Source organism: Lepisma saccharinum, chromosome 11 (genome assembly GCF_977018435.1).
Source record: "Lepisma saccharinum chromosome 11, izLepSacc3.1, whole genome shotgun sequence".
NCBI classification, from domain to species: domain Eukaryota; kingdom Metazoa; phylum Arthropoda; class Insecta; order Zygentoma; family Lepismatidae; genus Lepisma; species Lepisma saccharinum.
In genome coordinates, this window is record NC_139239.1 from 6938847 (window position 1) to 6964169 (window position 25323).

The following is a 25323-nucleotide window of genomic DNA, read 5'->3' on the forward strand; positions in this document are numbered from 1 at the left end:
CAGCTTCTTAATTACTGCCAATGTCCTTTTCGCTGGCGCTGCGATGCAAAAATAACATGCTGATCTTCTTTTGTTTATATTGCCAAGAATTCCGTCATTGCTTTTCTCACCTCCTCAGTTGAGCTTATGCTCGCTCCCAGTCCGCTCGAAAACAATATATTTTTTTTCTCTCTCTTCAACCACATAAATTATGTCTTTATGCCTTTCCATCCAATCGGGACTTCTGTAAAGGATAAGTGTGTCAGCATTCAGCATATCGAGTGTGTATAATGAAAATAAGTCATTCCTTAAATGAGCTTAATATGACACGTCACACAAAACTACATCTGACCTGCACGAAAACTTTTCAAAATCTATATTCCTGTCATCTTATTTCTCACATAGTTTTATTTGTATGAAAAGCCAGATTAGATTTATATTAGTTTATGGTAGAGGTATGCTAAAATATCATTTTTACGAGTCGTGATTCAACAATTTTCAAAACAAAAACATTCAATTTCAATATTGTCGGAATTTCTAATTGCGTTAATTTCCTGATTTTTTCAATGTATAAATAAACCGGAAAGTAAAATTTTAAACCAACGTCCCTCCCATGGTCCAACTCAGATAACAAATAAATGTCTTTTTAACTCAAATATATTTTTGTTTGGTATTTAAAGTTACAATAAATATGACTCTCACGTCCCCCACCGAGAAAATATTGACGCCGATTCTACCTCCCTCTATTTTTTTCTGGTGACGTTACTGTACAGTACATTTTTCTATTGAAAAATATAATTAATAAAGTTAGAATAATATATTGTATATTCCTTATTACGTCAAAGGTAACGAATCTTCTATTGTTTTAATCGATCTGCAATCTAACGGAGAACGAAGAACAGTCACTGAACTTTGAGCAAACAACAAATTACGTGCGAGCAGTTAAAGTTTTAATTAACTCGAATACACAGTCCGGTTTTCCATGAAATTCTGCATCTTTCAAAGCTACCTCTGTATATAAAGTATTGTTCGATTAAGCTACATCAGATGCTACCTCGTGCACTACATACAACAGCTTTAAAAAGGTAGAAACAAAAGTACTTCTTGATGAGCAGGGATGTTCATGTGACTAGATTCAGTCTGCATTGAAATCAAAACAAAATGTATGAACAGATTTAAACCAGGGTTGTTAAAAGTCCAGAAACCAATAAATTCTAATGGGTTCTATTCGGTTCCGCAACAGGACCGGAATCTCTTTCTCGCACAATTTAAATTCGGTCCAAGTTGCGTATTGTTTCATTGAAAAAAAGGTTCCTGGACCGTATTTAAATTATTTACAGATAAAAAGGTCCAGAACCTATTTGCGCTTGCTGATTTCTCTCCTGGACCGGAATTGAATTTATTTATAATTCCTGGACCGTTAACAATCCTGTTTAAACTGGAAGCGAATGACTTTTGATTTGTGTGAATGAGTAATTTCTATCTATTTTTATAGTGTTAGTTACTGAAATATTGATTAGGGATAAATGTAATTGAATACTTTCATATATCATATTATATATCGTTTGACTGTACAAGTTTTGCGGGTTAAGCGATAGAGCAGCCACAGGCTGAACTGATCGATAATAATGCAAATAATCAACATATTTCATTGTTTTCTATTTGCAATAAATAGTAAAACCTGTTGAAAATAATTTGAAACTATCAGTTGGACAAGTCACTCCACTAAATAAAAATAAAAATAAAAACAACGGCGTTAATTGCATTGTAGTTAGGCGAAGAATTTGAAAGAAAGAATTATCGAATGTAGCATTCAGCGGGACACGCCGAGGAATTGTCTAATACTGGAGCCAGGGAGGAGATTGTCACATGACAAATGGTTTTTCTTTGCTTTTCGTGTTTCTCCTTTTGTTACCGCCAGAGTGCGACTCACACGCAACATTCCTGCACAAGGTTGTCACACAAATTCCTTTCTGTCGGGATGGGATTCAATGTGGGATCGAAGCAGGACCCGATTTGCAGTTTCTTATTTCTGTGCTGAACTTGAAATCACAAGAAACTAAAATACTACAGTTTCTTAGCCATTAGAATTTTTTAAAGAATCGAATTAAATGTACCAAATTTCGCAGTCCTAAGTTTTCTTACAATGAATTTTTTTATTAAAGTTATATTTAGAAGCTTCCCTTATCGCCTCCCAATTATTTTTATACACAAATAATGCACAATGTACGTTTTTCAAACAGTCCAGCGCCGACTTCCGTGGCTGAGTGGTTAACACAGCGCGCTACCACGCCAGGGCATGGGTGTTGTCTATGTGTTCCCTTCATCAATTTCATACTATCACATCATTCTCATCTTCGCGATTAGCCAAAACTGGCAGAAGAGCAAATTGAAATATACCAAATCAACAACGGTTGATCAAGCGGGCGAATCAAACCCATTGCTTAATTATCTACTTATTGTATTCGGTATGCTTTGATTGTTTACTGTTGTTTATCCACGTCATTAGGTCAGTAACGGCAGTGAAGATGAACGACGATTAAACGACATAGATTAAAGGGCAAACATAATGGAACATTCAAGAAGATGTCCAAACTAAAAAGACATAAAAACAAAAAGCTTTTTTTACCTATTCGATATCCTATTAACCTAACTATTTTGGATTCCCAGGTTCGATTCAAATGGAAAAAATCAATAATTGAAATCGGATATTTCTGCAAGATCGACAGAAAGTCGTTTGGGTTTCCATACATTCAATACTTGTTTGTAATTGTTCAACCTCGAGGCTTGATTGATTAGGCTCTATTTCATCCGAAAATTTTACTTCCCATTATTTCCCTGCTCATTTCCTATTTTCTTCTTCCCTTCTTAGTTTTCGGTGCCTTTGTGTTTACTTGCTTATAAATTATTATGTTCCCCTTTCTTTGTTGCATTTCTCTATGCGTTCCTATTTTCTGCCAATTTCTTCACTTCTCTGTCGCTTTCTCAATTCACATCTTGAACAATTTGTTTGATGTACTAAATACTAGGTCTGTCAGTGTGGTTTTCCCTTCTATTGTTAATTCAATGACAGTTCTCGTTACTCCTCCAAGGCTCAGGATGGATATGGTTCCCATCCAGCATTTTCTTTGGACCACCGATTTCCACAGGCTTCTCTTGCTAAGTGGACGGCCCAGAACATCTTCCTTCGCTACTTTGTCTCTCATTTGATTTTCAACATTCTCATGTAGTAGTACCAAATTACGTAGGCTTCCATTCCATTCCCCCAGATTCCTTCAAACATTATTGGTTACCACTTACCAGAGTTTCAACAAATGTTCTTGCTTCAGTCAACGTGAAAGTACATTATACATTCCAACGTAATTATAACGTCTGGATTCTTGTCAAAAAGAGGTTAAGGAAATGAATTTTGCAATGCAAGCATTTGTTAACCAGCTGTGTGCGAAGGGGAACAGAAGGCAATTCACCAGCAACGCCTTACCCTACAAAGTGTTACCGTTGTTTGGTTCATTACCAGTTAAGCTTTTGTTGAGAACAGAATAGCTTCGAAATCGTCGACAGAACCGTGCGTTCATTTCACAATATTCTCAGAAGACACAAATATGTTCTTTCTGAGAATTTGCACGTTGGACAATATTTGCTTTGATGGTATCCGTAAACCAGAATTTCCCAAGATGCTTTTAAAACAAGGACTCAATAGAGAAACCACGTTTGCAATGGCTGACAACAGGATGTTGTTAAGGTTTTGAGTTCAACATATATAAAGAATGGCTGCAGAAAAGGATAGCCGTTATTCGCAGACACAGAGACAATTTCAGGTTACTGGTCACCCAAGCTAAAAACAAAGCACCCTTATATGTTGACCGTGCCAGTAGACGGTATCTCAGAAACTCCTACAGCTACTGAGATGAAATTTTCTGGACTCGGAGACGAATCAACTGCCAACTCGAGGCCATAAAAATCATACCGATTGTTTGTCCGTCTGTCTGTGCAATCGACGGATGAGCCAATAAAGAAAATCAAGGCTTTTCATTGCGGCATTTTTAGTTCGGAAGTTCGAAAAAACGAATCAGTACTTTTTAACATTGGTGGAACGCTAAATCTAACTGAATATCGATACAATTAAAAATGTTGTATCTACATATTTCTAGTCATCCGCATGGGCGCTCAGAAGACGGAAAATCAATGTCAAACATAAAATCAGTGTGTTACTTGAAAAACTTCCAGTTGGGGAAATTCCAATAACTTATTTTGGTGTAGGCCTATCGGGATATCATGTAAATTACTCTTATACCAGCTCCTCCAGAGGACAACAATTAATTAATTAATTAACCCTTCAAATATAATTCCGCATATAATTTCATTTCAGTGACAGTAACTCGCATTAACTACAGTCTCCTTATAATAATAAGCAGTGTTTCTTGGAGCCGCACTGTTTTGGGAGAAAATACTTTCTTATGCCACCTCTCCCCACCCCCTAAAAAAATCTGCGGACGCCAATGGTTATCCGAAATGAGTGTATTACAAACGTCTATTTTATTTATCCCCGCTCCACCCTAATCCTTTAATTCTTCGATAATAATGTGAGGGGAAAATGTCCATACTGGGTATGTACATGTTTTTTGTATTCCTTTTGTTCTTGCTTGTAAAAATAAACTGCCCATCTTTAGTTTAACGACATTCTTTTGGACCAGGGCTTACAGGATCCAATATCATACGAGAAGAATAACAAGAAAAGATTTCAAAAGGGAAGAAATAATAGGCATAAACAAGACCGGCGTCCTTTATATACTGGAAAAAAAAGGTCCGTAATAAAGTTCTTTGTAATGCCTCTCGGATAACTTACACTGTAGCTTTTTCCATATAAAGAACGGTCGGTTGGATCCAGCCACCAGATGTCACTGGCGGCGTAGGAGGATGGTCGGACGGATGAGAGACGAGCGTTTCTTTTTGTTTCCGATCACAAACTGAATGGCAGACAAAATCGAGTTTAGAACGGGGGAAAGGGGGTTGACTAAGCGAAGAGAACTGAAGGATGGCGGTTTTATGGGGTAGGAGGAGATCAAAGTTTTTGGCAGCCTGCCCTCCCCAGGTGGGACTTTTTGAATCCTCACTAGTGCCATCTAGCGCGTACCCCGACAGTATCAACCATAGCATACATAGCTGTGGTCTGTCATGTTTCCGTTGGCTGCAGGCCCGGGGTTCTCGCCAATGGTGATGTATTAATCCGCCAAAATAAGTACTTGACATCAAAACACAAAGTGATTGATGGCAAATTTACCACCGCCCCCCTCTCTTCTCCGTCGCTGTTCTGATGAAAACCTGGCATCGGATAGAATCATCTGGTCTTAATGCAACAAGCCTGTTACTTCAAGATGAACACGGTGTGGAAGCAAGAAGGATGAGGAACTGGAATGTTGAAACAGACAGAGAAAACAATAATTGCAGAACTTTAAGAAAATGGTGCTTTTAGATAATCTGGAATTAGCCCCATGTAAGAAAACAGATGGGAAAAAATTATTTCAGAGAAAGCGTGTGTAAAACGACTGCAGCAGGAAAAAAATGAAGGCAGAAAATATTCGAAATTTTGAGATTTTTGAAGATCCTACGTTATGTCTGGTTAATTAGCATCGTACAGTTAGAAGAATATAAGCAGGTCTAGGTATAAGAGAAAATAAGCTGAGGGTGTCATTTAACATACGAGAGTTAAAATAACAAAATATTTTTAGGTACAAAGGTTTGTAATCATATATATTAAAATAATAATAATTTGCATCTCTTTCAGCATTTTCGTCGCAGTTCTCTTGCTATATACAGTTCAATTTCTCTAGCCCTCTTCTCTCCTCTATATATCTTCTTCTCTATGTCTCTCTTTCCTATCGCTACCTGTCTCTTGGTTACTTTACGTCTGCCTCTTGAGTTATTCGCCACCTTGACCATATTTGACCCCGAGTAATATGCTTTTAAGATCCTGCCCAAGGTTAATATTTGAATTCATTCAGTACATATTTCATCATAGATTCGTTTCAGCTTTTCTTACCCATAATTACAAAGATGCCCCGTTTGAAATTTAAAAGGCACCTTATCTTACCTTCTGTTCATTCTTTAAACCTGTTTTACACTTGGAGAAATTATCCCTGTAGATAGTAGCAGTGTTGCAAGAAAAATAAAAGTTATTCGAAATTTGACGAGCAAATTTAATTAATTTCTGGGAAGATCAGGCAACAAATGAAAATATGTAACAATTGTTATCTAGCAACATCCTTTCCTAGCGCTCAGGTAAAATTTGTAAATTTTCTATCGGCTGGTTCTCTACATAATTGTGACCAATTTACATGTTTACACAGGCTTGAGAAAGAGATGCTGAATATCGATGAGGGTATTAAACCACCTTAAAGCGAACCACGATATCCAGACCTTACCGCCAGAGGACCAGGAGCCACGCTACCAATCGAGAGCAATGGTATCAACAAAATTCCACAGTTATGTTAAAAATCCTCCTATCGTGAATTCCGAAAAGTGCCCCAGAGAACAAGATACAACCTAGCCCGTCTTCATTTTCTGGTAAACCTTTGCTAATGTCATAAATATTTGTTCAAGTTTTAAGTGCCGCAGACCTGTTAATTTTCTCTCCCTCGAACGATAGCTTAACATTAACTCTTACCTTGACGCACGCTCTAGAGACAACAATAAGCCATGCTTACGATTCTCATGCTCCCACGATAAGAAGTGCTAATTCAATATGTCAATAGAAAATTATTAGTAGCGGCCATTTGCACTGCGCACTCACGAGCTTTCCCTTTTTTTATTATTATTTTAGTCGCAACTGTTTTGAAAACGTCCTTCTCTACTCTTTTCCCGCCCTGAAAGGTGATTTTATTAAAGCAGAAGAGTTGTTTTCATTTCTGGCGAGAGATTTCCTTTACGCAGATGTTTGTTTCAGAAGAGCACGTTGTCCAGCGCAAAGATAGACATGAAAGTGAAGTTGTAAATGGATCGATATTATGTAAGTGACGAGTGCTAATAGCGTTTTATTAGAACGACTACATTAACACATTAGTATATCACGTTACAAGTTTTAAGAAACCTTGAACATATATTTTTTTTGCGTGTACCCATTGCTTGCATTGCAGAATTATTTCTCTTGTAGTCTACTGTTGTTACACGCATAAAACACATAATTTGTTGTGACGTTTGAGAACACATCAGAGATTTATTTTTAAATTTGATTAAAGATACAGTTATAACAATGATTAAAAGTTTTCAACAAAAAAGAATCAGTTATACAATGTATCTTCTCAATGTTACATTGTTACTGTTGGTTTCACAGTTAAGTTGCTATGTTACAACAATGTAACATTGACAACCATTGTTACAACTGTATATTTAATCAAACTAAAAATAAATGTCTGAAGAAGGGAGCGTGTGTTCTTCTGAAACGTCACAACAAATTGTGTTTTTATGCTTGTACCAACCGTAGACTACAAGAGCAATAATTCCTTCGACATGATCAGCATTGTTTTAATATATTTTTCTTTCTTCCAAATCTCCTCCAAAGAAGCACGTTGGCTAAAGGGGCATTGAAGAACATCTTTGTTCTCACTTCATTTGGCATTTGTAATAATTTCGCGCCTTGTTGATATGAAGTCAGCGGATCGCTTGTTGATTGGATGCTACGAGAGTTGCAACTCGCTCCCAAGCTACAAATCCACGAAAATATGTCACACTACAGCTCATGGAACAACGTGAAGAATCTCATGAAAGCTCTAGAATTGTGATCCTCAGTTAAGTGTGTGTGATTTGTTTTCTGTCCGTGCATGAATGTGAAGCTTTTATTATTGTACTTATTTGTCCTTTGTAATTACTGTATTTGCCGGCATGTTTGTTTCTTTTTCGTAGACATTTTTGAGAGAAAATTTTTATCACTTGAATTTAAAATTAATTTATAGTATTTCAAATTAAAAAAAAGTGTAAAGTGTTCCCCTGTGCTTATCACCACGCCATGAAGGCGTAGTATAGGGGGTAACGCCCCACACTTTCTTGATCCGGTCGTGAGTGGGGATGATGTGTCACCGCCTTTACCCTCCAGGGTTTACCCCGGGTTCCCATGTTATTCGACGCTGGGTGGGCGCCGGGGCCGCTTCCAACGTTAGAAAAGTTCCCGGATTTGAACCGGCCGGGGATCGAACCCGGGACCTCTAGCATGTCGACGCGTTACCGACTGAGCCACCGCGAATAAAGTAATATGAAGGTCTACTTTTAACAAATAACTTATCTAACTAAGAAAGGATACATTTTAATCATCTTCGTCACACACACTGAAAGGAAATCGTCTAACTCAGAACAGAGAAAATTTCGAGAAATGAATGCAATCAAAAACTGGATCTCACTTTAAACTGTAGGTCCAGTCCTGATTAACCTTACTGTGCATAAAGTGGACTTAAAACATCAAATCAATCAATCAATCAATCAAATCAAAGTAATCAAACACTGAGTATCGGCATTATATATACGTATGTTTTTTAGACCTATTTTTAAAGGGAAAAAGTGCGTCTTATACGCCGGAAATACGGTATTTGCATGTTTTACTTTTTTTCAATTTATGTAACGACTCAAATGTCGTCTGCTAAATTTCATACAAAAAAAAGTGATTTAAACATGGTTAAGTGGGAAAAAGGCTTCATAGCCTTCGCCATTAAAATATACGAAACAAATAAGTAAATGTTGATTGTGGATCACCTGTTTTTTAAAGGATGATAAGGAACCCCTATTGTTTGATCTTTTAGAAGAAAATCCTACTTTGTCTTTCCTTCCATTTTAGTTCTTTTACGTCGCTTTTCCACCATTTAATTAATCACGACGACAAAGATGAACCATAAAATGAATAATGGGATTCCTTACCCCGGGCTCGAACCTGGGACATCTGGTTTCGTGCCACGTTGCGGTGACTAATCCTCCCGGGAGGCCGGCATATGACCTTTTGTAAACGTTAGCTTGGAAAGAGATTGGAGGTGGAGGATTAACTATAATGTTTTCTAATTGAATAGCAGCCAATTTCGTCACACGAAGCTGTAAGAGGCAGTGTATGTGCATTCGTCGAGGATAACCGTTTGTCATGGGCACACCGAATGTGGGTATGGAGATCACCCCTCCAAACCCTCCCTTAAGAAAATATGACAATATAGTTAGAAATTGTGGTTTCCTGGCGACATGATTCGAACAAGTGTTCTCGGTTTACCAGCCAGGTGAAATCGGCGCTAGCTTCCAACGTTTCGAGCGCATACATTGTAGCATGTGACAGTCCCTGAAGATGAGAGCAATGTATGCGGTCGAACGCTGGAAGCTAGCGCCGATTTCACCTGGCTGGTAAACCGAGAACACTTGTCCGTTCGGGACAATATCATTATTTGGTTCCATGTCCCTATTCATAATTGCATAAAAAAATATTTTTTCAACAGTTGACCCCTTCATTCAAGAATCTAGATGAGCCAATGGTATTAGTCACTACTGATCAACACCTTTTCTAAATGTTAGGTACTTTAGTTGTTGGAGAATATATTCTGATTTTGAATTCAGTTTATTGTTCTTCATATTTCATAAATCAACTGCTCTCGAAGCAAAAAAGTGACGTAGAACAACATAACTGCAAATATGTAACTAGCAATCTGAGATTAAATAAATTTATTATTATTATTATTATTATTTTAATATGCTCTGTACTTACTGCGTGCGTAACGTAAAAGCTGCTGACGTAATTGACGAGGGCAAGTGGAGGCCTTTGATGATTTCCTGCCAGAGTTTCTTGTTGATGACGTCCACCAGGCCGCCCCTTGCGATGACTAGGTTATACAGCTCGTACAGGTCCAATACCTGTTTAGCCATTATGGGAAGTCGGTTGATTGGCGTTCCTGCAACAACAGAGAAACCATTTTAATTACTTTTTAACAACAATGCATCTAATACTTTTGTATTCATAAAGTGTAAAATGTTCTTGAATCTGACAACGTATATATGACCTTCATTATGGAAAATGGCGGAATGACACATCAGCTGATAGTTTGCACCTGGGCAGTTAAGACTGGATTTAAACGTAAATAAAAAGTTCGCGTATGCCAATTCTAGCACCAAAATGTTTCGCTCAAAAAGCACAATGGCTTTATGCCTACTAACAGTACTAAAGTGTACAGAATCTGCTCAAAAATTAATTTAAAGTATAATCTTCGGTTCGTCTTCCTGGGACTATCTCAGCAACGACGATCTACATAAGAAAAATATGTTTACAACAGCGGCGTGCGTGCATGTAACCGGTGTTACCGCAAGTAACAGAAAATGTAAAGAATTAAAAAGTTGCTTCAATAAAATGACAACATTGTTAAATACGTTAACCAATAGCGTTGCCGTCGAGTAGATATTGCAGAGGACATTTTTTCTGCAGCCGACAGAAGAGAAGAGGGTGGCCGTACTGCTAACTTCAAGAGGCAAGAAGAGGAGAAGGCGCCAATGCAAGAGATGAGCGGGGAAAGACTTTGGGGCAAGTGTGCTCTGGGGTTATTCATATGTCTGTTTAGGGTCCAGTTACAGGTGAGGCCTGCCGGACACAGGCCAGTGTTGTTACATTGGATTGGCAGAAAAGAGCTAAATCCCGCCTAAAATGGGGATACTATTTCTGTGAAGCAACTAGAGGTAGACTGCAAAGCCAAGGCAGGATTTAACTACAAATGAGACCAGTTAAGTATTAGACGAAAAGATAGTCCCTTGGTGCGATTCGTGATTTGGACAAACCTTGATCCAAGATACTAAGTTGGCAACAGTAGTACGTACAGCTGGGCTTCCCTTCCACAGTGACTGTCACTGGAGGAGAGGAGTTCTGTCGTCTGCTCATCACACAAATGTCAAACTGACCTGAGAAAAGTGTGGTTCTTCTTCCCCTTTGCCCTCATTGCAAAGAAACAGAGACAGATGAAGAATTGACAAGAGTCCACCACTATTCATTGGATTTTCGCGGTAACTGTTTCATGAGTGGTAGTTCTTTCTAGGAGTGTTTGTGGCTAAATTACTGTGCGGATTGCAAATAAAGAACGAGATGAACAAAAATCTAGATCGAAGACGCTTTTCTTCGGGGGGGGGGGGGGGTAACGTCTAGCAGGCATAATTGTCGTACTGATGGCAGGTAACACTTTTGAAAAAGTCACGCCGCGTCACTAGTTTACAACTCTCCTTAGGGCACACATTAGAATCTGCGTGGAATTTGCATTCGATATTTAGTTATTTGTAATGGTTTCGCAAAGCCGTAAAGCTGATTTGCTCTTCTAAAACACTCCAGTTAACAGGATATTCTGTATGGGAGTACTTTTGAATTCACTCTAGCAGTAATTCTAAATAAATTTTCAGTGTGGTTCCTTGCAACTGAAACAAGCCAACACAAATGCTTCTATTGTCCAAATTTTCTCTTTGTTGGTTATTCTCAGAAAATATTATTGGACACTTTGATAGGCAAATAATGCCTTGAAAAAGCCTATGAATCAGGTTCGTTACAAGAATGAGCATGTATTGTGTTCTGCTCTGAATGGGCGATTTCCACATTGCGGCGAGGCTCGATTTTACATCCTTCGGGACAATCATAGCAACGAGTAAGCGTGGGAGTTTTACGAACTGCATTAATTCTCTTGTTTCAACCGTGATGCCTGTTCCGAGAAAAGCCACCCCGTGCGAAATAATCCGGCGTTCGAAAGTGGCCGTTATGTTCGATGCACTATTCAGCTACCGCATTTTCTTGCGCAGCGTTACCAACCTTTTAATTCTAACCGTCCGTGTACAAAAATTCGCAACAAAGGGTTAGTTCGAAAACATGCAATGTACAAATTAATAACTAACTCTTCCTTTGTTGAACAGAATGGACAGATTAACTTTGAATGTCACGTAACATCGATTCTTCATAGTAAGAGGCACTAGAAAATGTAAATTGCCAAATACAGGCACCATTTTCCGTTTTATATATTGAATTTCCGACATTTGTTACTCCCAGTTCGTTAAAGCTGTAAAAACTCGCATAATTCACCAAAATGATAAAGCCTCAAATACATATAGAGACATTTTTATACTTTAATTTTCAGGTTATGCAATATCTATCATCAGTAACTAAACATCTTTATTATTTAACGTTCTTTCTTGAATCATCTGATTTAACAATGCAAATAAAACGAAGTGTATTTCAAGAGATAACCGACTTATTATCAGTTTCAAACTTTTTAATACTTGACCAACTGCACAAACATTTCCGCCGATGATACATAAAATTATTGCACGACAGCTCATGAAGGGGTTGGGGATATACTTACAGGAACGTTTGGAAATTAATACTGTCTTTTATTATTATTATTATTTAGAAATGGCACAAGTTCGAAATATCGGGAACGATAGGATTGTGTGCATATCGTAGTAAAGTGCGTATAAAAATATGGGTATTTGTTATTTTTATATACGACGGTTATTAAGATAATCAATTTCGTTTGTATTTTGGCTGAAAAAATGGAATACTGAAAAATTTGTCCACGTCAAAGTTTGCTTTAAGCCAGCTTTCAAAATAAGATAGGCTGATCGGTATTGGATCTGCCGTTGTCTCTATGTCGAATCCAACCTGGGACCTCAATTAAAAATATGTCTGTCCATGGTATAGGAATGCGCACGGGAGCCAGTTGCTCCCCCGTGATACTGATTAGAAATTTAGCCTAGAAGGATCTTACCTCTGGAGGGCTGTTGTTATTATACTCTGAAGCAAGGTCCTCTAAAGTATATTCAAACCAATGAAACTCATAAGGAACTAGGGGCATTGCTTCTCATGTAATGGGAGTATCCCGCGTCGTTCTCTAGCGTGTATCTGATTGATTTGCTTTATTTTACTTCGCTTTTTAAGCCACTTTTGGCAAATTTGCTAAGATGGGAATGAGTGATGACATGATGAAATTGATGAATGACACACACAAACATCCATGCACAGGCCGGAATTCGAACCCGGGACCCCTGACGTCGTAGCGCCATGGGGGTGTTATGTTACCTGTATCTGGCTGCAGAATAAATTGCTCGTACATTGTTTTGAATCTGCCGGATGAAAACGTGTTTTTGCGTAAATTAGGCTCTGAAATACAAAGAGGGGAGAAACAAAAAGGGATTTTCATTCCTCGATTGAACTTGCTCTTGCTTCCATAATCAGACCGTGTGGGCATGCCTATGGTCCACGGATATGTCCTGAAAACCTCAAGAGGGTTCAGAAACCAGGGGTTTATCCAGAATTTTCTATGCGGGGCGTAACTTCGTATTTAGGGGTGTAAGCATGGACGGCCGGAAGGGGCGGGAAAGGTGGGCTCGGCCCCCCTGGAAAATGAATGTCCACCTAAAAATTATATATTTCACACATAATTTCATTTGTCACAGCAATTTATTTTAATAATTATAAGTGAGAAAATATGGGCAAAAATATGCCTCCTTTGCCCAGCCCCTCTGGAAATAATTACCTTCTTGCCCCTACCTGGAAAAAATCCAGCGGACGTCCATGGGTGTAAGGGTAAATTTTGAGCCAAAATGACAGTGAATTTTCTGAAAAATTTTAGGGGTGTTGGAGAAGTGTGGATAAATCACTGTCCTTCACTACGGTACGTGGTTGGCAACGCTGTAGTAGCAGCGGGACCACAGCATGGCCGCAACAAAACACCTTCGTGCGACGTGTTTACAGTTCTCGGTAGGTGATTTTCTCCATTGCAAAAGTGTTGGCGAAATCGGCGGCGAAACGATCGCAAAGCCACAGACCAATTCCAGCGCCGATGCAGAGAACAACTCCACCTGGAAGAAGCATACGCGGGGCCCGGGTTTTATAGCGATCCGCATCTCGTAAACAGACAAGTGTCATTATAGTTTTACCTGCGAGCTCAAAACTTGAACATCCCGTTTTGCAATGAGCTCTCGCAGGAGGCCCCTGCAGCCCGCAACCGTTGAAAGCCCTCTCGTAGCACCTTGTTATAATTGTAATGACCCAACGCAGACCACGCATTAAGATCACGTGAGCCGTAAATACGGCCAATTAAACATTTCTTACACCCGTTCAATTTAAGGTGCAAAAGCTTCGCCAGTAAACAAACGCATTTTATTCCATTGACCTGCGGACGAACTTCGCCCACTTTCATTTACAATAAAGAAGAAAAAAATCCTTCCTGAATTGCATTTAATGATCGAGCGTGTACCTCTGCGGGAATATAAACATTGCGTTTTAGTGCAAAAGCAACAACAATAACAAACAAAGGAGAACATCAACTTGGAGTATTGCTTTGCGAACGCCCCCAGCGTTTACAGGTAATGAAAGGTTTCTGGTTTGAGCCTTAATTGTTGTTCTGCATTCTGCATGACTTTGCTCAGTCAAAGGGCGCTGGCTATTCAAGTGACGTCAGCATGAAGTATTCACCAAGGCACAGTGCTTCCCTATTGGAATTCCAGGGAGTCGTAACAATAAGGAAATTCAACGTAATTTTCTTTCTTTTTTATAAGGTAATAATAGAAAAGTTTCAATAGAGTCATTCGCCAAAGTTTTATTTCTCCTTTTCAACTCTTACAGTCATTCTTTGAATGTGAACAAGGTACTCGAAAAGTAGCATGGTTCAAAATGTATTATTTGACCTGTAACATGTAACGGGGACGATAATTAACTTAAATTTCGGATATCTGCTCCAGACTATAAAAAAATATATATGGTGACGTCACGATGAACAGGGATGCAAAGCCTTCCCCTCATTTTAATCGATTAATCAATTATTTTCAAAGTCCTCTACTTGCTCGCTTACATTGCGAGGGGAAAGGTAATACCACATGATTTGACGGAGCCAGTTATCTTTATTCATCTTCTGGTGCAGGGACGGCGCCAGAAATTTTCGACCTGGTGGGCAGAAGCTCCATAGTGATAGATTAGGGTGGGCAGTGTAAATGTAAGACCATGTATGTGTACGTAAGACGTATGTATCCCCTTCTCTCTTACACTCCCGATTTTCCTCTTACTTCTTTTCCCTTTCGTTTTGTCTCTGATGGACACAATTATTTCAAGGAAGTCTTTACACATGCGCAGCCATACCCCAGCCATACATTCTAATCACATTCTTTCATGCATGTTAATACAGTGAAATAAATGTGAATTAGGTTTAAGCTTGTGTTGCAAATACAAGGCACATACTTGATTTTATGTATTCGGCGTCAATGATAGAAAGTGCGATGGTAGACAATCGTGAAGTTTCTCGTAATTTAAATGCATGTTCCTGAGCATAGTATTTTCATCGTATGAGTTTTTGACTGAAAGAGTTTTCTTACTCCTTGGGGGTAACTTTTCTTAGCTTACAAGGTTTGTACAACTGACAAATCTATCTGAATGTTTGTAGTAGCAGCGATTGGGTGCCAACATTTGAGGGGCAAGGACAATATACGCAGGGGTGCCCTTCACCCCCCCCCCCAAGGCCAATGGCGCATCCCCACAAAAATCACGTCCATGTCATCCGTCCCCCCCCCAAATCATATCATTTGCGTCCTGAAACTATATCGTAATCCCTACACCGAAAGTAACCTTTTCCTTAGCTTTTTGTTACAAATGATGCACCTGCTTTAAAATAAGCAGTATACCAACACTAAGTACTATATTTTAAGAAGTGATGTTACTCATGAATATGGAGAATATCGCTCATGTCTTGTAATGCAGCTATAGCATAAAAATTCACATCCACCTCAGTAAAGCGCCAAACACGCATTGTTGTAACAAACACATTATTGCGAGCGAAGCAAGCAAGAACATTTTTACATCCATTTCTTTGTAGGCTTTGAAGAATATTAATTTAACGGGGTGTCAATACTTTCTTAGGATCCCGGGATATTTAGTCTTTTTCAACTTCTGTTTTGGCACGTTCGGGGTCAAAAACGTGTGGATACCATATCGCTAAATACAGTCTCCAAAATTTAATGTTCAAACTCTCTCTTCACTACAGAAATCCCTTGACAATCTAAGATTTAACACTTTATCAAGAGCTTCCTATCTGCCCCTTTAAATTTAATACTCAATCCTACCACAAAAATGTCCATGCCAATTTTAGACTTACTGTTGATATTGAAGACTGGATATTGCCTCCTCCAAAAAATTAATTCTCAGTCTCCACACCAGAATTTCTGCAACATTCTAAGACAATAGTAATACACAACAATTGGATACCTTAATGCTCAATGCCCCTCTAACTAAAATCCCGCCATAATCTAAGACTTAGAGTTGAATACTGTCCTCGCCAACGTTTAATTCAGAATTCCCCCCAGAACACACGTGTCAATTAAGGCCTAATATATGAGAGTTGGATATTTATCCCCCCCCCTCCTCGCACCTTCAATAATGACCTTAAACGCTTTCTTTTCTTCATCTAATGGATTAAATATGGTGAATTTAAAGTGTAAAATTTTTACCTGTATTTTGGAAAAATATATAAATGTTCAATTTTACATTATTTGAAGGGAAAAAATCCCCCAAAGTATCTCGATGGCGCAGCGTGCGCCATAATCTCCCCTGTGGGCACCCCTGAATATACGTTTTCTTGGTAGAAAAGGCTTAGCATAAAGAGGCCATAGTGGGGGGGGGGGGCAAAAAGTGGCAAAATGTGGCTGGGGAAGTGCATCCCCCACTTCCCGCTCCTCCTAATCGCCGCCACTGAATGTTTGGATTAAAATGAACGTCTTATTAGGAATGATTTAAAACACACACGGAAAACAAATTATTTGTGCATTGTCCATTAAGTATCCCTAGGCTAATGAAAGGCTATTTGGCAAAATATCACTCGTCATAAGTAATAAACAAGTAAGATTGAGAAATCTGTTCAGATTGAAGAGATTATTAGCTAAGTTGCTATTCGTTTTCTGAAGAACTGTCATATTACTAATGCGGGAGAAGCAACACACGTATGGTTACATGAACATATTTTTTGAGGTAACAAAATGATTTAGGACACAAGGTATTCATCGAAGTTGATCATCGTACCAGTAATAATTCATCTATTTTTCATTGCGTTGTTTGGCGTGACCATTTCGAACACACTAGAATGTCAACCTATATCCTGTGCAGCATACCCTGGAAACTTTATTCTTTCAGGGCAACGAGTCCCTGGCGCCTGGAACCACTGTCAAAGTAATAATTTATGAGGGTTTGTATTTTGAGTGTCAGCGTGTGTTTGTTTTCGCCCCTTCGTCACTTTCATCTAATCACCATTGAACCTTATAACGTTGTCATTATTAAAATTAGCAAAAAAATGACTTACAATATAACAAATCAACCAGAACTTACTCTTCCAAAAATGGAGTTTCATTAGTTTATACCTCTTAGAAAGTTGAGGTGGTAATTTCAATCGCACAGCGTTTCATTAGTGGATCAAGGCAGCTAATTCCGTGAACAATGCCGTTGTTTTCCGAAATAGACGCATCTTCTGTGGTGATAAAATGCCACGTTTTGTGCGAGTTCTCTCTGTATATTTTCCCCCCAATGGCATAACGCTGTCGCATTATAATGGAGAGGTCCTGTGTTCGACTCCCCCTCCTCTGGTGGAAGCACAATGCACACTTGTTCGGACTACACGTTAAAGTGTAGGTTTAGTCCCGATTAGCCTATCTGAGCATGAAAGTTGGCTTAGAAACAAACTAACAAAATCGTCTTCTGGATACTTCATGACATAACGTTTTTTTTTCTTTACTTCAGCTGCATCTACAGATTCTGTTGACATTTTCGGCTGATTCATGTGACAAAATTTATGTGTGGAACGAGGATTTCTAAATAGGATAAGCCACTCATTAGCAATTGAATAATTCTGTAGCTTTTTCCATATATAACTGATTTATTAAAATTTATTCTCTTCGGTATTGTAGTGATTGTTGTGATTCCTGCTTATTAGTAGAACGAATATAAAGTTGATATTTCGTATACCATATTGATATTTGAAGATTACAGGTATATAAAAATTGTAATGAAAAAAAAGGGACACTTCTGAAATTTCAATGCAGAGCTAATTAAAATTATATTATACTCTATAGCAGGCATGTCCAACTTCAATCAAGCAGTGATCTACTTTTTATTGTCACAACAGGCAGTGAGCTACTATTAATCGTTAATCTTTGCAAAAATCTGTACCTACTCAGCCATTATACATTATAGAAGTTGAATTCAAATAACGTATATTCGTATAATTACAATAGATAACTGCGATCGACCAACAAACGTCCCGCGATCGACGCGTTGGACATGCCTGCTCTATAGCATACTTAAACCCGAAGGTTTATGGCTGCAGCAACACAAGCCTTCGATCTGTCCCTATCCTGGGCAAGATCAATCCAATCTTTCCCATCCTTACCGATTTATTTTAGGTCCATCTCAACGTTATCCCTCCATCCTCGTCTTAGCCTTCCTACTGGTCCCTTACCATCAGGTTTCCCAACAAGAATCCTGTAAACTATTATTTCCTCTGCCATTCGTGTCACATGGCCTGCCATCTAACTAAGTCTTCTTGATTAAATTATTCTAATATTAATTAAAAATTCGAAATTATTTATTTTTTACTGGTGGCAGTAACGCTAAGATGATGTTTAGATTTGTTTATTTGGAGATTATTTTAACCATAGCCAGGCCGGAATATATATACGTAGTGGAGGCCCGGAGCTGCAGCCCTCAAGTTCACCCTCAATTCTGATTTAATCTTGAGGGGGGTAAAGGCGGTCAGGGGCGTGATGCTGATCACATCACCCCCACTCATGACCGGATCAAGAAAGTGTGGGGCGTTACCCCCACACCCCCTATACGCCTTCATGGCGTGGTGCTAAGCACAGGGGAACACTTTACCTTTTTTGATACCCTGCATAATTTTGAGCCTCCTAAACCTACTAGCTGCTTTTAAACATGGAAGTATTAATTTGATCACAGTTTTTGTTTCAACAATGACAAAAGTGGCTTTTTATGGGTTGATAATATGTGAACATTTCCGGCATAGATAATATTCACAAGTAAAATATACATGTTATGAACACCAGGTTACACTTAAATATTTAATCATTCATATATCCCAGAGTATATGTACTTATTGAATTTGATTGGGTGGGCAATCGGGTGGGCACAGGAATTTTTGGGTGGGTGCTTGCCCACCCGTGCCCACCCCTGTCGCCGTCCCTGTTCTGGTGAGTGAAATGTTTGGTGGTGTATCGTGGGTTATAAATTTATTCTTGTGAGTTTTCGAAAATAATAAAGTTCGTAGAAACATTTTTATTTGAGCAGGAATATTACTCTAATCACCAACTATTGTCACAAATAAGAAAAACGAAAAATGAAGATAAATAATGAATATAATATAACCAGAAGAGTGAGTAATAGAAATATGTAAATAAAAGTACACAAGAATACATTCAGTATGCAAATAGGTATTGTTTTAAACGTTTGGGAAACTTCCATTGAGAAATAATAATAAAAGTAATTGTGCACTTCTACAAGAGGCTACTAACAATTATGCTTGATAATACTGAAAAAACTAAATTATACGTAAAAAAAAATTCCACATAATTAAGAAAGCACCCAAGAACTGTCGTTTTCTGCATTAGTGAGGATTTCCAATTTACCTCAGACGAAAATTATCGAACACAAGTGTCCGATTGGCCCACCTGTATGTAACCACCTCGGAAGCTTAAGAATTTAGAAAAGTGGCGTTGAAATCAACTGAATTCGATATTTGAATCTCGAATCTGCTTTCTGAATCTCGATTGATTGATTGATTTTGAGTTTTAAGTCCACTTTATGGACATATGGCTAATCAGGACTAGACCTACAGTGTAAAGTGGGATCCAAACCACTATGAGCCTCCACCTGGGTATCGAACCCGGCACCCCTTGATTGCAAGGCGACGACGTTACTATTACGCCATCGAGGAGGCCCAATTGTAAATGTGGAATCTTGGATCTGCTATCGGAATCTCGAATTCTGGATTTGCAATTCGAATATCTAATCATAGATTCGATATCTCAATCTGGAATATTTGCAAATTCTGGATCTTGTGTGAGAATCATATATCCTCGTTCCGATTTACGAATTTCCAAAGGTTCGGATCCTCGAATTTCTACAATGAAGATGCTTATACAGGATAATCATAATGATAACGCAAAATCTATGGATGTATATCCATATCCAACTATGACAAACTTTTCAACTTCATGTGAACGATCCTCCGCTTTAACAAAATGGAGGAGAAGCTTAATTTGGAAGCTTTGTCCCACTACTGCAGCTCCAAGGAAACTAGCATCAGCATCCCCATTTATATCCCTCCCCCCCTTTCCCCTTTTCAGCCCTCCCACCTTACCGCGCATCGATCTGGAAAGGGTTATTAGTTCGGCAATTTTTCCAGAGCGAAGCTTTACCGAGAACACTACTTAAGTCTTTCTTGCTCGGCAGGGCCCCGAGGCTCACCATCCTCCCCATTGGCGTAGCATGCACACGATGGCCAAATAGTGGCTCCGCTGGTCGATTTCGCTGCAGTCTTTAATTTAGACCTATCAATTCCGTGCTGTGGGCCAGGCGACGCCGCGTATTCTGCATGCAAACGACATTCTTAACTCCGAAATCGGCCGCCAGAGCACGCCACTTGCCGTGTGTTATTGGGTGTAATTGATATCTTCGAATTCGTTTTCCTACGAGGCTAATAACGGCAATGAAATTTTCGCGAGACGGCGGAGGGAGAAGATTACGGCTAAATTGGACGCGATTTGAGGCCAAGCAAATGGCTTTCCTCGAAGGAGAAGCTGGTAGAAATTGGATGCAAAGATTTTATACCTTTTATTGATCCTGATGACGGGATAGGCAACCTTCGAAGGCCTGCCTGCCGAAGGAATTTAATGGCAGATACGCCGACTTTGATTACGATCATTAGCCATGCATGGGAACGTGTTTACGCATGCGTAGAGTAATTTTACGCTGTCCTCAGCTTTGATTGGCTGATCCTGGCGTTCGCGTCACCTTGGGACGGTAATTTCTATAGAATGCTAATTGCTGTTAGGAGACAAGAAAGAAAAAATAGACTAAATGCTACCAAGGTGTACCCTGGAGAATTTCATTTTTTCCCTATTGGTCGACTACTTTTTGACGTCAAAGCACTGTAGCCAGGCCGTGATTGCAAACAAACATGGCATCTGAAGCATCGAAATTACTCGATATATTTTACTTAAAGAGATAAGAAAAAAGTTTTTAGTTACCGATAGTGTTGCCCACGGGACGAGACGGGACAGGCTTTTAAAAATTCGAGACGAGACGAGACTGATCATGTGTCCCTTTGACAAACGAATATTTTCGAGACGAGACAGCATTTCACAGCATTTCTACGAGACGAGACAGGCCAAAGTCTCGTCTCGTGGGCAACACTAGTACCGAAAGCACTTCTATACCCCAAACGCTAACAATATTTAGGTTCATTTCAGCCTACTGAATTTTATAGATATAATAGATGTTACTATGCGAAGCTCAATAGAATACACATAAATATCACTCGAAATGAATACTTTTTAAGAACCATACTTCACCGGATCGATGCAAATCCAATACGGACCAGAACATGTTCTAAATTAATATTCAACCTGTTCAAGTTAAAGAACAAAATTGCGAAAAGTTCATAAATCAGGAATATTATAGTGTAAATTATAGAAGTTTGTTAATCATTGTTCGTTTTGTTATGAAAAGTAAATAAAACTGTACTAAATGATACAAATACCAGTGTAAATGGAGTAACATTTTCCAATCCAGTGTGTAGTTTAATTTGCAAGCTGGAATGTCGATTAAAACTAACTCAAAATTTAAGTTTTTTTTTTGTTTGTTTGGTTCACAATTTAGCACCATCTCAGTCTTGTTTCAATTCAAGGGCAATTCGTTTAAATACGCGATGTTATGTATTTCAGTAATAAATGGACAAAACTTGTTGTCATGGTGAAATAAAAGGGGGGAACCCCCTGAAAAAAGCCCGCCTCCACCCACCTACTTTCAGGGGTAGCCGCTTATGTCCTGGTACCTTTATTAATAATCCAGGACGTCAGTTCCATTTTTTCTGTGTGCAAACTTTATTGTTTTCTCATGATGCCAGAATACGGTGGAGAGCCAGGCCTTGCTGCACTTCCAGATTTCGTGAATAAGAACGTCTAATTCGTTGATTTTTGGCAGATCGCAAAACCGTTTGATTTGCCCCCAGCTACGAAACTTGAGAATATAAATACATCCCAAGCACAACTAAAAAGTTAGTTGGTTCAGAACATTCAAAATTAAATTAGCACTGTTTTCCCATTATTTATTTTAGATTTCTTGGTGTAAGGAATTCCTCCGATAGTTCGTCACTCTTTCTACATAAAAGTATTTATCTTGGAAAGAAGAAAATAAATGTATCAAACAATTTTACATGTGTAGCAACGACCGAATAAACAGTAACGGTTTGAAGCAAAATGGTAATTCGATCTGGAGAATCCAAAACAACTTAGTTTGGCTACACTGCGCTTCCCCACCACAATTTCCCGTTGACAGCTGACTACTCCATCACGAGGTTGATGATGCGGGTAATTTCATTTTCCTCGGCCAATCAAGGACAATAATGGCGAGAGATTCTTGCTGCAAACAACATGGGTCCCCTCTTCGCTAGAAATTCACCACTGAAAATGAAAACTTGAATTTATTTTTCCTTCAGTATGACAAAACTTCTCTATGTATTAGATAAGCTTATAAAAGAAATAAATCAAATTTCGTTCTCCATGTCGGATTGTAAAAGATTGATTTTGAAACACAATTCATCACCTCACAGGATGATGTCTCACTGACCGCATGTACTTTATATAGCCACTGTAGTGCTACGTCGAAAGTTGAGTACATAAGGTTGGGCACATATCACAATTAGGGACAGTGAAATGATAAAAACGACGTAGTCATAATTGACTTAACAGATGCATTCACATGCTATGTACTCATATTCGAATTTCGAATACTCCTTTTGGAATGTTAACTGTTTTGGCATTCTCGCAATTAATTGTATCAAATTTTTCACTTTCTTCAAATTACAGTTTCGCCCTTATATTTGTAAAACGTGTGAAACATGTAAAATACAAACTGTTCTGTGGCGTAAAACCAACTGATTTTCATGGAACCGATAGTGAGTTCGGTGGGAAATACTTGTTGTGCAAAATTACCACGGTAATACTATGGCAATGATAGTAGAAAGTTACATGCTCATTGTCACTTTTGAACACTCGATTACGTCAAAATAGATTATTTTATATTCACTTTTGACGAAATCGTATTAATGCGAAGAGTGACAGTTTCGCACCAGACGTGAATTTATTAATATCGTCGTAATGGGTACTGTTACTAAAAAAAACCGTCGGTGAACAAGAGAATATGAATTTCTCCACATGTTGCAATGGAAGCGTTTTTTTAAAGTTGATAAGAATCCCATGTATTCCTTATGGAAAAAAACAGCAACAACTTCAACTTACGGCTAATAAAATGGAAGTTTTTACTTTTCCGACTGTCAATCTTTAAATTGTCCTCTTTTTTTTTTCGGCTTATTGGTGTATTTATTTATTTATTTATTTATTTATTACTAAACACAACAGGCGAATGCCCAATTACAGTGTTCTACATTTCTTATTTATCTTTACACTCAGTATATCAGATCTTTACCACCATGTACAATATATATAAGATACAGATATAATATATTATAAATTACATAAAATGTGGAAATAAAATAAACAAGGATAAATCAAGGATAGAAGTTATTTACATTAAAGAAATATATTAATTGTGTGTGTAATAAATTACCTGTGAATAATTGACACACTAGAAAGTACGTACATATATGTAATTGAGTATAAACTACGAAGGAAATATATATTTACAAATATTGCGTTTATGTTTACATTGTTGACATTTATTCTTCCATTCCTTGAATAACATTTTTGAATGTCCCAATAGGCATGTGAAATATGTCTAATTTTGGTTCCCTTTCGGAACATCTGTTGTACAGTTCACACATCCTCCTGATAGGTGATTTATTTATAATGTTCGATCTTCTGTTACTACAGTAAAAGAGGCCCCCTTTGGATCGTGTCTTGGAGATAGGAACACGTATGTGTATTTGTTCTAGAAGATGTTGCACTTGAATATTATTGTTCATGATTTTGTATAAGAAACAGAGCAATTGCATCTTCCTTCTTTTGCCGAGAGAAGGCAGGTTGTGGTGTTTACAGAGGGAAGTGTATGATTCATATCGGGGATATATGCCTGTTTCTTTATAAGTGGCGTACCTTACGAATTTAGACTGCATCATTTCTATTTTATGCGTGTACTTTTTGTCCTGAGGAGCCCATCTTTCCGTTCTTGTGTTTTTCTGTGCCATCCGAAGTTTGATATTCCCAAAAGAACAAGGAAAATAATACTCCCAAAAGCATAACCCTACGTTTTCTCCTCCTCCTACGACCATCCGGCGCACAGGCCTCTCTTTCCGCAAATTAATGGACAAGATTTTTAAAGAGGGGTACTTTCCGAAGGACTGGGCAAGCTCCATAATCTGTCCTATTTATAAAGGGAAAGGGGATAGATCTGACGCAAACAATTTCAGGGGCATTTCTTTATTACCTATATGGAGTAAAATTTACACACACATCTTAAACCGTAGGATCCAGAAATGGACAGAAATATTCGATAAAATCTCACCACTACAAGCGGGCTTCAGGAAAGGGTACAGCACGTTAGACAACATATTCATATTACAAACTCTCGTACAGAGGAAAATAAAACAGAAGCGGGGGAAATTATACGCATGTTTCATCGATTTTGAAAAAGCATTCGACAAAGTTCATAGGGATATTTTGTGGGGAAAATTGTATGAGAAGGGAATGTCCGCGCGCATGATCAGAGCACTGCAAGCAATATATGCGAGGGTAGAATTCGGAGTAAGATGCGAAGGAAACCAAGTCTCGTCATTGCAGCCTTCGCTCAGGGGACTCAAACAAGGATGCATCCTTTCACCAGTGCTATTTTCACTGTTCATAGATTGGGTAGCGCATGAAACTAAAATGGACCAGGATTCTATCCCATGTATAGGAGTGCAAAGTATACCAGTCCTTATGTATGCAGACGACATAGTCATCTTGTCCGAGACAATAGAGGGTCTTCAAAGGGGCATAGATAGCATATATGAGGGGTGCATCAAATATAAAATGAAGGTAAACATTAAAAAAACAAAAATTATTGCCTTCAAAAATGGCTACATATTTAGCAGACAAGAG

General features: G+C 38.4%; 1 protein-coding gene across 2 annotated transcripts in view; it reads right to left on the reverse strand.

The window, feature by feature from the left end:
• Window positions 1-25323, reverse strand: part of LOC145994608 (AT-rich interactive domain-containing protein 3A-like) — a 457226-nt gene that overhangs the window by 90798 nt on the left and 341105 nt on the right. For both annotated transcript variants that reach the window (XM_083130657.1, XM_083130656.1), the window contains exon 5: window positions 9704-9887. In XM_083130657.1, coding sequence (XP_082986783.1) covers window positions 9704-9887 — 184 coding nt within the window. The remainder of the gene's footprint in view (window positions 1-9703; window positions 9888-25323) is intronic.